General features: G+C 29.7%; 3 protein-coding genes and 2 long non-coding RNA genes across 8 annotated transcripts in view; 2 read left to right on the forward strand and 3 right to left on the reverse strand.

The window, feature by feature from the left end:
- Positions 1-3,651, forward strand: part of LOC124947172 — a 6,892-nt gene extending 3,241 nt beyond the window's left edge. The window contains exon 2 of the long non-coding RNA XR_007100334.1: positions 1,274-3,651. This is a non-coding gene — a long non-coding RNA (uncharacterized LOC124947172). The remainder of the gene's footprint in view (positions 1-1,273) is intronic.
- A 565-nt stretch (positions 3,652-4,216) lies between these two features.
- LOC124957692 (NPC intracellular cholesterol transporter 1 homolog 1b-like) lies at positions 4,217-9,921 on the reverse strand. Of its 2 annotated transcripts, XM_047514861.1 has the most exons (10): positions 9,444-9,921; positions 8,752-8,960; positions 8,394-8,640; positions 8,206-8,288; positions 7,695-8,139; positions 6,743-6,997; positions 6,337-6,639; positions 5,665-6,229; positions 5,062-5,544; positions 4,217-4,911 (listed from the first exon to the last, which is right to left on the reverse strand). In XM_047514861.1, exons 2-10 carry the CDS (start codon positions 8,850-8,852, stop codon positions 4,496-4,498), a joined length of 2,898 nt encoding a protein of 965 aa, XP_047370817.1. In that variant the 5' UTR covers positions 8,853-8,960; positions 9,444-9,921; the 3' UTR covers positions 4,217-4,495. The 2 variants fall into 2 exon arrangements, with proteins under 2 accessions (XP_047370817.1, XP_047370818.1); XM_047514862.1 differs by lacking the exon at positions 9,444-9,921 and having other exon boundaries at positions 8,394-8,635; positions 8,752-8,891.
- A 383-nt stretch (positions 9,922-10,304) lies between these two features.
- Positions 10,305-12,307, reverse strand: LOC124957695. Of its 2 annotated transcripts, XM_047514870.1 has the most exons (3): positions 12,040-12,307; positions 11,822-11,929; positions 10,305-10,989 (listed from the first exon to the last, which is right to left on the reverse strand). In XM_047514870.1, exons 2-3 carry the CDS (start codon positions 11,867-11,869, stop codon positions 10,636-10,638), a joined length of 402 nt encoding a protein of 133 aa, XP_047370826.1. In that variant the 5' UTR covers positions 11,870-11,929; positions 12,040-12,307; the 3' UTR covers positions 10,305-10,635. The 2 variants fall into 2 exon arrangements, with proteins under 2 accessions (XP_047370826.1, XP_047370825.1); XM_047514869.1 differs by lacking the exon at positions 12,040-12,307 and having other exon boundaries at positions 10,306-10,989; positions 11,822-11,964.
- LOC124957696 overlaps positions 11,738-15,000 on the forward strand; it is an 18,632-nt gene continuing 15,369 nt past the window's right edge. The window contains exon 1 of the long non-coding RNA XR_007103721.1: positions 11,738-12,197. This is a non-coding gene — a long non-coding RNA (uncharacterized LOC124957696). The remainder of the gene's footprint in view (positions 12,198-15,000) is intronic.
- The window catches only part of LOC124957694 (PI-PLC X domain-containing protein 1-like), a 3,783-nt gene continuing 1,669 nt past the window's right edge, over positions 12,887-15,000 (reverse strand). For both annotated transcript variants that reach the window (XM_047514866.1, XM_047514868.1), the window contains exons 3-6: positions 14,532-14,763; positions 14,065-14,415; positions 13,789-13,976; positions 12,887-13,670 (exon numbers count right to left, since the gene is read on the reverse strand). In XM_047514866.1, coding sequence (XP_047370822.1) covers positions 13,309-13,670; positions 13,789-13,976; positions 14,065-14,415; positions 14,532-14,763 — 1,133 coding nt within the window. In that variant the 3' untranslated portion in view covers positions 12,887-13,308. The remainder of the gene's footprint in view (positions 13,671-13,788; positions 13,977-14,064; positions 14,416-14,531; positions 14,764-15,000) is intronic.

Genomic DNA, 15,000 nt, shown 5'->3' on the forward strand with positions numbered 1-15,000 from the left:
CTCGTGACAATGCGATCGGACGAGATAGAAATATTGCTGGAGATCGTCCGATGTTCTCCCTTGAATATATGCGTGCATGTGTGAGTGCGTGCGTGCATGCGTGTGAATGAATAAGTGAATATGTGAGTATTTCTGTGTATGTGTTCGTTCGTGTATGTTTTTCGTGCGTGACATTAAGGAAATGATGATGACGATGATGGGTGGGTGGGTGCGCGTCCTGTACGTCAATTCAATGTGCAGTTGTTGTCCCGTGAAGAAAATAATAATACATATATTATTCCGCTCGATAAAGGAGTATTTTAACGGGTAGAAAAAAGGTAATAATTAAAAGATAAAAATGGAAAGAATAAAGAAAAGAAAAGGAAAGAAAGGAAGGGAAAAAAGTATGGATGACAAAAAAAATCATTGACCAAAAAAAAAAAAAAGAAACGAAGAAATTTGGATTTAGATTGACAATCGTGGCGGAAAGGTAAGAAAAAGCGCGTATATATATATATATATATATATATATATATGTACTTATATAAACGAACGATTTAAAAAAAGACACGAGAGATATTGGGGAAGTTCGGTGTCACGTGACAAACTGCTTAGGAAGGGGAGAAGAAGAAAGAGAGAAAGAGAGAGAGAGAGAGAAAGAGAGAGAGAGAGAGAGAAAAAATGAATTAAGACGTATGACGAAAATGGGGCAAGGCCAGACAGGGTAAAAATAAATAAAGAAAACAAAAGAAAACGAAAGAAAAAAAAAATAAAGGAGAAAAATAAAAAAGAATTGTCGAGTTACGACGAGAACTGACGAGAACGAATATTTTAATAATGGCGGACGAATAAGTCTCGAATAAGACGCTGATAATATCGTGAAATTTAAATATGGAAAAAGACGATGAATTACTAATAAAGGGGAAAGAAAATTACAAAAGAAAAGTAGACACAAAGAGAGAGAGAGAGAGAGAAAAAAAGAGAGTGAAAGAGTATTAGTCGCGAAAGGAGGATATTAATCGTATTAACCCTTTACACTCGACAAATATGGCGTCTATATAAAATAATAAAATGTCTATATAATAACGATGAATCATCTAACATCTACATTTAATTTCAATGATCATTTTATTTTTGTATCGTTTACATATCACTGTCTTATCGTTATCAATTGATGAATTATTCGCGTGAGGGTTTAAGTGTAAAGGTTTAATATCGGAACATTTTTAGTACTATTTTTACAATTCTTTCGAATCATGACAAAACATAAATAGGCGAGAAAAAAGAGAGAGAGAGAGAGAGAGAAGTTGGAAAATTCAAATCACGTTTTAATCCTTTAACTCGTTCGCAATCATTATCATTACTTCGTGAAATATCGTGAGAATATCTCTATGAAGATGATAGGGCGAGAAAAGGAAAAGGAAGGTGGGGATGGTAGCGAGAGTTCGTGATGAGGAGGGTTGAGAGGGAAAAAAGGGCTGAAGGAGGAAAAAGAAGAAAAAGAAGGGCGTATACTTTCTCTCGCGTCGACTTTCAAAATGGTACTAATATATACCCAAAGTGCCTCTGGTAGATTTTTGGGCATAAAGCTTTTGACTAATAAAGACTACATAGCGTTTTATCTTATAAATAAAAGAGGGAACAGGGAAAAATATATAAAAGAGAATGAAGAGAAGATGAGATTGAGAAGAAGGAGAAATGCAAAGAGTGTGAGAGAGAGAGAGAGAGAGAGAGAGAGAGAGAGAGAGAGAGAGAGAGAGAGAGAGAGAGAAAGAGAAAGAGAGAGATAAAAGATAAAAGATGAAAGAGAATGAACGAATATTAAAGAATTTTATTGGAGGAAGTGTTTAAACATTTTACGTACATATTACATGCATACATACATACATACATACATACATACATACATACATACATACATACATACATATATACATATGTATTGCACATAAGTAATACATACATATTGTACGTAATGTCAGACACTTTTTATATAGACATAAAGTATTATAGTCGGTAGTATAGTTTCTATGTCAGAAAAAAAAAAAAAAAAAAAAAGAAAAAAAGATATCTCTCTGTCTGTTTGCCCTGAAGCGTCTTTCCCAGATGATATTACACGATATATCCAGGATATATGAATCCTTTTCGAGAGAAAAAGAAAAAGAAAAAAAAGAGAAAAATAAGAAAAACGAGAGAAAAAAAAGATAAAAAAAAAAAGGAAAATTAGAGGAGAGAAAGAAAGGGAAAAAGAAACGTTCCGTTTGTCTCGACGAATGGAGAACGCGCGGCCTCTGACCTCTTCCTTCTCCTCCTCCTCCTCCTCCTCCTCTTCCTTCTCCTCTCTCTTTGATCATCAAACTCTTCGATCTTTCTTGTAATAATTATGTCATCGCGTTCTTTTACCGTACACCCCTAATAACTTCCATTTCGATTCTCTCTCTCTCTCTCTCCTCTCTTTTTCTTTTTATCTCTCTCTCTCTCTCTCCTCTCTTTTTCTTTTTACCTCTCTCTCTCTCTCTCTCTCTCTCTCTCTCTCTCTCTCTCTCTCTCTCTCTCTCTCTCTTTTCCCCTTTATTTTACCTCGCATTAAATCATTTTTTATCACGTGACACGTCCTTCCTTTCGTCACATCTTTCACTCCCCTTTTTAATCGAGCCCATTCCAACGTTGAATATCTAATTAAAATATCTAATCCCAAATTGGCAACTTTTGCTAAATAAAATATTATCATTGTATCATCGATGGTTCCTCGTTAATTATGAAATGTATGGATCCCAACACTTTGTAAGAGATAAGGAGATTTGTCGGTGTATGACTGTGTGTGTGTACTGTGCGACTGTACGTGTGTATGTATGTGTGTATAAATATCATGAGATGTGTGTATGTGTTTGTATATGTGTATATGTGAAACGGGTTGCGCATGTTCTCTGCTGTGGGTATATATCGTCGTATCATTCATTACGTGTGGCTTTGCCGTCGAAATCCCTCTGCATCTACCCCTATCTGAACCTCACCCCTATCCTCCTATTATTTCCCTTATCCTCATCATCCATCCTACACCAATCACATGATCATTTTCTCCTCAATATTTTGGAATGACGATGATAATTCAATTATCCCGCGTGTGTTGGTTGCCGTTGCGTGTGACGACGGTTTTTCTGCCGTATACGAATGGACGAATTGAATTTACAAATGTGCGATGATACGCCTATCCGAGTGTTTTCGGTGTTTCTTAATGTGTGTACGCCTGTGTTTGTATATCTGTGAAAGTCTATATCCTTTCTTCGCTATCTCTATTTTTCTATTTCTCTCTCTCTCTCTCTCTCTCCCTCTCTCTCTCTCTCTGGCGCTGATACTTTTATTTCTTATTTCTCTCTATTTGACTACTACCCTTTAATCTTTGTCCTTGCAAAAATTTGTTTCTGCAAATGAAAAAATGTTCTGCAAAAAAAAGAAAAGAAAAAAGAAATATAAAAATAAAAAGCAAATGGATTATATCGATGATAAAGATATGAGAGAGAGAAAGAGAGAGAGAGAGAGAGAAAAAGAAAATGAGAGAAAGAGATAGAGAGATAGTGAATAGAAATAGGATATAGAAAAACAAAAAATGACGAAAGAGTATCGTACGAATGTTTCTAGACTGTGCAAGACTGAGAGAGACAGCGGAGGGAGGACAATGATCGCGCATCCATGGTCCGCTCCCTCGTCGCTCATTTTTACGTCATAAACATTAATTACGATTATACATATTGAGAAAAGCAAGAATAAAAAAAGAAAAAAAAAGAAAAAAAAATGAAAGAGAGAAAGAAGGAAAGAAAAGAAAAGAAAAGAAAAGAAAGGAATGGAAAGGAAAGGAATAGAATGCATCCAACAAGAAGAGCAACAAGAGATTAACGTTACGTTTATAATAGTCATGTTCCTTTTCCGATCGATAATTATTAAAAATAATAAATCTCTATATCAATACTTGCTACAATATTATTTTGTACTTGGTTTTTTTTTCTTTTTTTTTTTTTTCATTTTCATTTTATTAATATCTTAATATATTATATATAAATATATTATATAAATAATACCGTTTTTAAGTTATCCGACTTTTATTATTATTATTATTATTATTACTATTATTTTTTATTATTATTATTATTATTATTATTATTATTATTATTATTATTATTATTATTATTATTATTATTATTATTTTTGTATAAATGTGTGATTAATAGTACGAATAGTGTAATAATTTTGTATGTTTATTGAACCAAAAATAAATATTATTGATAAAGAAAAAAAAAAGGAGAGAGAAAAAAAACCCATGGCGCAGAGCAAGAGCTTTCGATTTTTTTATTATTATTATTATTATTATTATTATTATTATTATTATTATTATTATTATTTATTTTTTCTTCCCTTCGATCTTTGTAAAAAAAAAAAAAAAAAAATGAACGCGCGCACGCCCACGTTCAAGAAAATCAAACAAATCTCAATGGTCAGAGATCAAAATATCAAAACAATTTCAATTTTCCGTTTCCTTGTTCAACGGTATACTACTATCTACTTCTTCGTCCGTTGCCCTTGTTTTATCGAAATTGTGCAATGGTCGCTCGTTATTGCGTCGTAGACTACGTGGACCAATTGTGCTCAATACAACGGGTAAGAGAAATAAACCGTGCCAAAGGCCAAATAATATTACCAAGAGGAATATTTTGAAAAATGCACGGAACACATAGGCGTCCGAAAAAGCTAACATCGAGAGTGCCAATAAAGTTGATCCTGCACCATAGGCCACAGCAGCTCCGATATGTTTAACTGCGATCAATGTCCTTATCTTACGATCCTGATCCTTTTTCTTTTCTAATGAGGATGCATTTAGAAAAGCATGTGCCACGTGTGCGGCATAATCCACGCTCAAACCTACAGCTAACTCGAGACCTGTTTAATTCAAATAAACGAACAGTATAGAAAGAAGATATATATATATATATATATATATATATATATATATATATATGTCTATTTAATTTATGAATCGTATTAGTAAATGGAATGATATATTAAGAATTAATTAATAGAAACTCTTACCTATGCATGAGACTATGTCGATCGTTAAACCCCAAAAATACATAAATCCGCATACATTAAGTAACGTTAAAAGTACACATAACAATATCCAAAAACATGTTTGAGGTTCTGCTATCAATATCGCGGTAGTACCCATTACGCATATAAGTGCTAATATAAGATTTCGCAGGACTTCCTGTGCGATTAATTTATCGGTCACCCATGTGCTAAACATTTTACTCCAAATCGTAACGAATCCATCAATTCCGGATTCTCTTGCAACTTGTTTGGTTAGATCCATAGCCGGTATCCATTGGTGAGGACCGGAAAATTTGGTAAAGAAAAATTCTATAGTTGCGATTAAAATTTTTGGCGTGTCCTCGCCACACGTCAGTTTTCCATCGAAACGAAAATTCATTTGATACTTTCCACCACTACGACTAAAGAGAAATTTCGATAGATATCGTTGAAAATCTTCTTTCTTTATATCGTCCTTCGTTAAATCTAACAAAAAAAAAAAAAATAAAGAAAAAAAAAAATATATATATATATATATATATATATATATTTCGTTGTAACTATATCGTGAATATTGTTTTATTAAAAATATTTTATTGGACTTGCCTGCCTGATAAAATTTCTTAACAAAATTTGCAAAATGATCCGGCCAAGATTCAATTTTTTCCACCGATGATAAATTTCTCAAGTTAGATGTTAGAGTTATTATCTTAGAGAATTCCGACGGATAATCGATATTACCGATAAATACGTAAGCACTGTGACCCCTTTGAGAAAAATATTGATTCCTTGCGGCAATATAATTATTCAAATGTGTGCCTTTTGGTAAAAACCATATTGGATCAAACCATTGTTCCAATCTATACGAGCCAACAATACCTATTGATGCTGCTATTATTGTGATCAACAGTATAATAAATTTGCCAGGTAAAGTTAGAACGATCCTTGAATACAAACGATCTATTAATTTCGTAGATAATGCTTTGTTCGGATCGACAATTTTCATAACATGATTTTCATGAACTATACACGGTATTATACCATTCCTTTTTCCCTCGATTCGTTTTGCGTCCAATGTGAAAAAGGCAACGAAAAACGTGATCTGCAATAAAAACGTTACGAGAACTCCGACCGCAGCGTAAATGCAAAATGATTGTAGCGACGGTAATATCTGAAAATTAAATGTTATTTAAATCGTTTTGTATTAATTTATTACTTTAAAAAAAAAAAAAAAAAAAAAAAAAAAGAAAAAAAAGAGAGAGAATAATAAATACGTACTGTCGACGCACCGATAATAAATGCTACGACATCGGTAAACGATGTTATGCAAATGGCAGAACCCGCGTGTCCCAACGTTAGACCTATCCTTTCGTGTAATGCTTTTTTCCTATTTTCTTCGAACGAATGTATTTGCTCCCAAGATGCCATCATTACGAACAAATCGTCTACTCCAAGGCCCAGTAACATAAATGGTAAAGACGTATGCACTGGACCATAAGGAATTCCAATTACGGAACATATACCTATGGATATTATGAAGGCACCACCAACGCAAAGTAATCCAGTTGCGGTAAGACAAAACTATTTAAAAATAAAATATAAAAATAGTATATATATATATATATATAAACTATTTTTATAAATATTTTTTATAAGTACCAATTTATAGAAGCATCATAATTACCCTCCATTCTACCCAGTTGAAATTAGAAAGAATGAATTGAACGTAAAAAAACATCAACAATATTCCTATACCCAATTTGTCTATATCTTGAAACAAGGTCGACGAACTGATGTCCCCAAAACTTCTACCTGCTTCATAAAATAATTCCAATGTTTCATTTTGATAATTATTATTGTTCCAATTTTTCAATTCCATCGAGGCTTCTTCTAAAGTACGCAGGAATCCTGATTCCCATTTCAATGCTTCTTCTGTTGCCTAAATACAAATTGTCATTGAGAATAATTATCTCCTTGAGTATAGTTAATTATTAATTTTTTACTGAACAGTAAAAAAAAGTAAGGATTAAAGATTACGAAAGAATATCCATATCTAATATATAATTTTATACAATTATGGTTTTTATGTGCAAGATAATAAAAAAATTTTGTTCTAATCACCTCTCGACTCATTGTTGATTTGTAGCTTCTCTATTTTACTATTTTCAATTGAATTTACAGTATAATATGGTATTAGATTATTGGACGAATTAATTATTAAAATAATATAGCGTTGTTTAAACGATTAATAATAAGAAAGATAAAGTAAATTTTTCAAACGATCATTGAAATTTCATTGTTAAACTTATCTTCTTGAAATATGATATATGTATATATGTATATAATAAAAATGTTTTATTTTTTTTTTTTTTTTTTTGTATTTTATCACATTTAAAAATATTATAATATAATCAAGTGAGCCCCAAAACAAATAATTCCTTTCAAAGAATATTTCCTTTACATTACCATTATTTGTTATTAAAAATATATTGCTGTAAAATAGATATTTCATGTGAAATATTATTTATCTACGAATATTTTGACAAAACATGAAAATATACAATATTTCTCTTTATCGTACAAGGTAAAAGTATGTAACATATATATGTTAAAAATTTAATAGAGACTTACCTTACCCAATCTGCTGTTCCAGCATCATTTCCAAATGTATCCATGTCTATATTAGAAAAATTCACGCGCACCATAAACTGCGTTTTGATTGCTTTGGCTGACACAATTCTGCCACTTTCGTCTCTCGTGATTTCGCCTAAGAGATCAGTGAAATTCATAGGATGGCCAAGCGTAGGACTTATATTAATAGTGTTTATCTTTGTAATGATATCTTCTTTGGTTTGTTTCTTGATCTGATCGCTATTATATTCCCAAATATCAAGAATACTAAGTACAAAGCAACTTCTTGGTAAACTATTATATATATTACAATATAATTCAGTATCTGCATGAACTGCTGGTTCAAATTCTGTTACATTTAATTTTCCTGCAGGTTCTTCCTCAAAGAAATCATCTTCCAAAGGATCTATACTCCTTTCCTTTCGAATATGAGCCTTTATAGAAGGTATCCTATCAACAAAACAAAATAATTAATATTGTTCATGGCTTTTTTGATATATGCATATAATTACTTACTTTAAGCAAACATCTGTCCATGAAATAAATGTGCGTTTACCAGGAACTTCGGTCAATATCACTTGTTTTGTAATTTCATTCAACTGAAACAAATCCAAATATATAAATATTTTTAATAATACAACAAAATTATTTGTTATTTAAAATTCATAACAAATATATATATAGATACATATATATATATATACCTTGACGAGTATTTCTGGCTGTAGGACGTCATCTCCTGTCAAAATAATATTCTGTACTCTTTGTCCTTCTCCAAAATTAGATAAAAACCATTCTGTGTCATGTACAAAATCAGAGTTAGGAGGTATCCAAAGTTTTAATGGACTTTTCTCTTGTCGAAACCAATATAATCCACCAAGACAAAATAAAATAATCATAACGCTTCCTATTAACCATCTCTGTGGTTGTAGAGCTATTCTAGATCCTAAACTGAAAGAAACGTAAAAGAAATAATGTCTCAGTTGTATACTCATCATTCATTCCAGTCAGTCCTTGTAATACTACATTGTGATACGAATACTTAATGAGATTTAAACTTACGCATAAAAAAAATGCTCAACTCCTTCTGATATACGTTCTGGTATGCAACGTATTACACTCATCAAAGATCTTCTTTTAACAGTTCTTTTTTGTATCTCCATTTTATTTTTTAAATAGAAGAACTTGAGTTTAAATAATTTATCTTCTCTTATAGAATATTATAACTTGGATTTACATATTAAACTCATAGGAGCATCGATGATCTAATACTAATATATAACAAAATGAATATCACACAATTGTAATGTCAAATACATATATCATATAAAGGGGACATATGGACTTTACTCTTATTAATTCACACTATCATAACCTCTACATTTAAACTAACGTAGAAAACAATTTATATCATATGAATAATCAATATAAGACCATTGATTCCAATTACGATATTAAAATCACGATAAGATTTCATTTGAGATATATATTTGCAAAATTTTATGTTGAAAATTCATTGTCACAATGGATTTATCCTTAGAAATAAGAATATATCAATTGGAAATGATTCCAAAACAAATGTTTACAAATGTTTTATTTGAAATGCATTTGATACAAACAATTAATAATTTGATACAATCAAACATTTTATATATATATATATATATATATATATATATATATATATCTTTGTTTTTGTCTATCGAATTCATGTCGTAAAATAAAACTAAACATTTATAATAATTTGCACTTACACTTGATAGGTGTTAACACATTTATATAATGTTCTCTACTGTGGCTGGGTTTTATTCAAAATTAGAACGAGTAACATTAGCAACGTGACAGAAAACTTTTCCAATGCATGAAGTAAGTAATAAATGATAGCGTAACGTTTGATGACTTTTAATGAATGCCTTTTCGATGAAACACGACGTTAGACTGCGCTCTTAGCTTTATCTTCAACGATTGTTTTTTCGATGACAGATGTCGATTTATAATCGATTCTTAGTAATCTTTATTCTATTTCTTTCGATTGAATGATCGAGATATAGGAAAAAAGAAAAAAAAAAAAATAAAAAGAATTACGACCACAAGGATCATGATAATAATCAATGATGTATGCTGTTGTTTTTCTTTTTTTTTTTGTTTCCTTTTTTTTCCTTTCTTTTTTATACTGATCGAAGCATACGAATCTCTTCGAAATAAAACACTTCATATTCCAGGAAAATATTAAATTTAAACATAAAAATAAATATATTTAAAAAAAAAAAAAATATATATATATATATATATATATATATGTGTGTATATAAATAGAAATAAATTATTTACAAATAATTTTTTCTTGCAAATTCCTTTGTGCTTTTATTTTCGATCTTTCTCTTTTCTTTCTTTTTTTTTTTTTTTTCTTGCATTATTTTCTTCTTTTTTTCAAACATGGACGAAGATCATTCGAGACTCGAAAGATTTGTCGCTATGGGAAAATTTAAATTCAAAAATAAATTAAAATTAAAATCAAAGCTATAAGAAAATGTACGTTAAAGATGAAAGATCTATATAAAAGGTATATATATATATAAATTATATACAAAAAAGTATATATATATATATATATTTTTTTTTACGCGCTTATAAAAAATAAAAAAAAAGAAATTATAAAAAAAATACAAAAACTATTGTGTTTCGGCTACGATTTTATTGAAAATAAAATAATAATAAAAAAATGAATATATAAATTATCGCTTTGTACGAATACGATGACTCAGATGATTGATATTATTACATTAAATTATCTTATAATTGTTAGTCATCGAATGAAAGAGATGAGAAATAAAGGAGATAGAAATAAAGAGATACAGACATAGCATGCAGACCATTGAAAACATCTTATACGATTTATAAAAAACCTAATGAAAGAGGTATTATATATATATATATATGTAATTTTTAAATGATATGTAAATATCGTACCATACAAGATAGACAAATGTACATTAAAATGGCGGTACAACAGATACGGCATACGATATGATAAAGATTAGGTGCCTCGATTATTTCCAAATGCATTAAAGTCGATAATATATTACTGATAGCAAATATTAACATAATCGTTCTCGCTGAGAAAAAACATGGAGAGGTATTCAACCAAATCGGTACGATCAATAGATATGGTAAAACAATTGCTAGATCATTATAATGAGCACTTCTGATACGATCCACTGCCGGATGTCCACCACCATTTGGGCACATTATCACTTGATTTCCTTTCATCCATATTCTATCCTCCTCGCTATGTATCACCTGTCATTAAATCATAATAACATTTCATTTGTGTACAATTTTAAATATATATATATATATATATATATATATATATATATATACAAAAAGTAAAATCTATAAATAGTAAATCTATAAATATCTATAAATAGTAATCTTATTAACTTAATTAGTATCATGTCGAGACGTTAAGGAATATATGCATGTATAAATGGTGGAATGAACTCTCTAGACAATGGAAATTATGCTAATTAAAACTAAACGTATTGTTAATTGAATTTATACGAATTTGTGAAAATTTCAAAATATATTTATGAACTTTTATTTCTATCGACGAAACGATATTATTACGTTTCAAAACTTATAACATATTAATCGAAATTGTTCTTAATAATTAGTAAATGAACTTCTATATACATATATATATCGTTAAATATAATAAAATATGAAATTAAAATAAAATAAGAAATGAATAAAATTGTTTAATATATATTGAAAATATCATATATAATATTATATGTATATATATATAAAAAAAAATACAACTTATAACATTTTCAACTAATCAAAATCCATGTTACATATATATATATATATATATATATATATATATATATATATGTGTGTGTGTGTGTGTGTATTATATTTTTCATATAAAATATAATATAAAATAAAATATGATAGAAATATTTATATAATCATATTATATACAAAAAAAAAATATATATATATAATGTATATAAGAAAAAGATATTAATTAGTTAAAAATTTGATCGAAATTAATTACAAGACCGTTAATAAAAAAAAAAAAAGCTTGAAAATAAAATCTATTTATTTGTAAGAAAGGTCTTACCTGTTTGGCAACACGAACTCGTCCTGTGATCCAAGTCAAGGACATCATCTTCAAAATAAGAACACTGGCCCACCATGCATATATCGTCCAAAGTTTCTGTTCTTGTTCCTTTTCAATTGGATTCGTGTTATATAGCATCGTGTTTCATGCACGCAAAAGAAAGACTGAAGAAATAGAAAGGGAGGGAGACAGATAGATAGGATCCTCTTTCTCCTTACGTTTTCACTTCAAGCCGAATGACGACGAACTGTTGAACTCCACGGGAGACGATCTAGCTGCGAGGTGAAATCTCGCTCAGATTCTATTTGAAAGTCAAATGACAACCGATTATCCGACTGGCTAACTTCTAACTTGAAATTGATTTTCAAAGAAACAGGTACACATATTAAAAATTAGAATTATTATATCTGTAGATCTATATAGGGTATGTTTAAGATCTATCATATCTTATAACAAATTATTGATACTGGCTGTTGTATGTTTAAGAAAAAAAAAAAAAAAAAAAAAAAAAAAAAAAAAAAACCGTCACTGTATATTTATTATTAAATTAAAATATTTATTAAAATATTAAATATTTTAAAAAAGAATTGTTAATATCAAAATTAAGCAAACAAGGTAGAGATATATTAAAGATGAACATACTTTTGAATAGATCTATAGATCTATAGATATTATTTAAGATCTATCATATCTTATAATAGATTGTCGTAACTGACTATTACATCCACACACATACATATGTTTGAGATTTATAGATATATTTAACGCATTATTGATCATTTATTAATTAATTGCAAAAAGTAACGTGTATCGTCGATTGTATTCATAATTGAATTAAAATCATCATAAATGTAATATTAAAAATTAAAAAAAAAATTGCTAATATATCAAAATTAAAGATCATAATAACGATTTACATAATTTTACACTTTAATAATTAGATAAATTGCGTCCATGCATTGGAATCTGTCAATAATGCGTTAAGATCAATTTTAATTTTCTTATAAAATTTAATAAAATTTCTTTAACATGAAAATGTTAAAATGTTAAAATCAAAATAAAATCTTCGACAAACATTACGTTTTTATTCTGACAATTGAATTGATAAATACAGCTTATATTTTTTTTTCGTTTTCTTTTTTTTCCATAATTTTCATTGTTCAGATATTCGAGAGTAATAACGTGATTTTTTTTTTGTTTTTGTTTTTGTTTTCGTTTTCGTCGATATACACAAAATCCGATCTGAACACGATCAGGATTATCACACGATTAAATTTCAACCAAGGATAAATTATTTCACAAAGGTTACGATCAATGATTTAAAACTTATCACTGCACAACGTTATCTGCGATATCAGTGATATTATTGCTAACGAAGACACTTTTCCTTTGATAGATGAATATTGTCTTGTGTGAAACTCATAATTATTAATGGACGTTTGAAATTTCTTGATATGCATTATATTAAAACAAAAAAAAAACATATCTCACGAACGCCACTGTGCGATGTTACTTTTCTTGATGTTCGATTGTATAGAAACATCTATTAGATTATTCCCAAGGAAAAAATCGGTGGCTACGATGTTTGTCTCTTTCCACCATTTCTCTTGAAACCTCACCGTCAGATTTCTATTTACTAAGTCGGCCATTTCGCGTAATCCACCGGCCGGCTCGAAAATGACATCCAATGGGAAAGGCGTCAGTTCCGCCATGACAACCCACAATGGATTTGGACTATTCTTAGATATTTTAGGACCCATTATTACATCGTCCAAATATTTAAATAGACCTTTCACTGTTTGCTGATTACCCCAGGCTTGAGATAATGACGGCCAGAGCCACTCGTAATCTGATAATATTCAAGACAATCAAACTCTTTTATCGATTTTCAATTCAAGTTGACATATAAAAAAAAAAGAAAAAAAAAAAAAAAAAATCAATTTATCTCTAATTACTAACGGTATTACCATTCACCGTATGTTTGTCACTATAACAAATGATCAATCGTCCACCACCGGTCCAAATATCATTGAGGGTTGGTCCAAGACCAAGGACACCTTTGTCAGGTTTCAAGATCAGATCGCCAAATTCTCGATGTAAAATCGTTGCAAATCCACGATGTATACTTGGGCTATCGACAAAGCCAACAGGAAATCTAAAATATATAAGATATATTTCATCTTTAATATCACATTTATATTCAATTTAGAGATCAAATGATATTTAATTGATATCTTAATTACCTATGAAAATCCATTATAACAACTTCTCCCCTGGCAACGTCTAAAAAATTTCGAACGTCCTTGATGATAGGCGAGAGTGGTGTTATTCTCGACGTATCGTGATTCACCCAAAACCTAGTGATGTTTTTACTTTCCTCATCGTGTTCCGTAGCGTTTGGTTTTGAAGGATAATAACCAACTCTGATATCGAGATAACGTATTCCATGTACCAATTGTGTCCAAACATCACGATCCTGAGTTAGCAAATAACTTTGGAAAACTCTTCTAGTCAAATCAACATGTTCGTAACAACCTGAGTTATGTGTTCCGGGTATCATCAGGCTGCCAATTGGTAGTCTCCCAAGTTGTCTTCTTCGTTTTTAATAAAAATGATTAACGCATGTATCAGAATATAAATTGACGATTAATCCGATTAGAGAATATATTTATCTGAAGAATATATATATATATATATTATATATATATACCTCAAGTCGTACATCCAAGTTGGCCAAATTCTTAAACAAGAGCTCATACAAAGATCACCGTCCTTGTAAAGAGCAACATGATGTTTCAAGCAATGTGGACCAGGAAGTGTAGCACCATCTCGAGTATCCCATCCACCTGGTAATGGAGGTCGACCTACCGTAATATTAGTTCGATAATATCCTCTTGGATGTTCCAATGGGGACAAGATTAATTTAGGTCTGATGGTTTTGTCTGGAAAATAATAATGACCGTGATCGCGTCGACCGTGATATTATAACGTCTGATTCGTTCATTCGAAATAATAATAATAGGAATAATAATAAGAAGAAGAAGAAGAAAAAGAAGAAGAAAAAGAAAGAAAAAAAAAAAGGAAATAAGCAATGAAAGAAGAAATAATTGATTTCAAAATATCTAATTAATCAGATTAGTTTATGAAAATAAATCAATAAATAAATAAATAAATAAATA

The sequence above is a fragment of the Vespa velutina genome, chromosome 2 (genome assembly GCF_912470025.1).
Source record: "Vespa velutina chromosome 2, iVesVel2.1, whole genome shotgun sequence".
Classification (NCBI taxonomy): domain Eukaryota; kingdom Metazoa; phylum Arthropoda; class Insecta; order Hymenoptera; family Vespidae; genus Vespa; species Vespa velutina.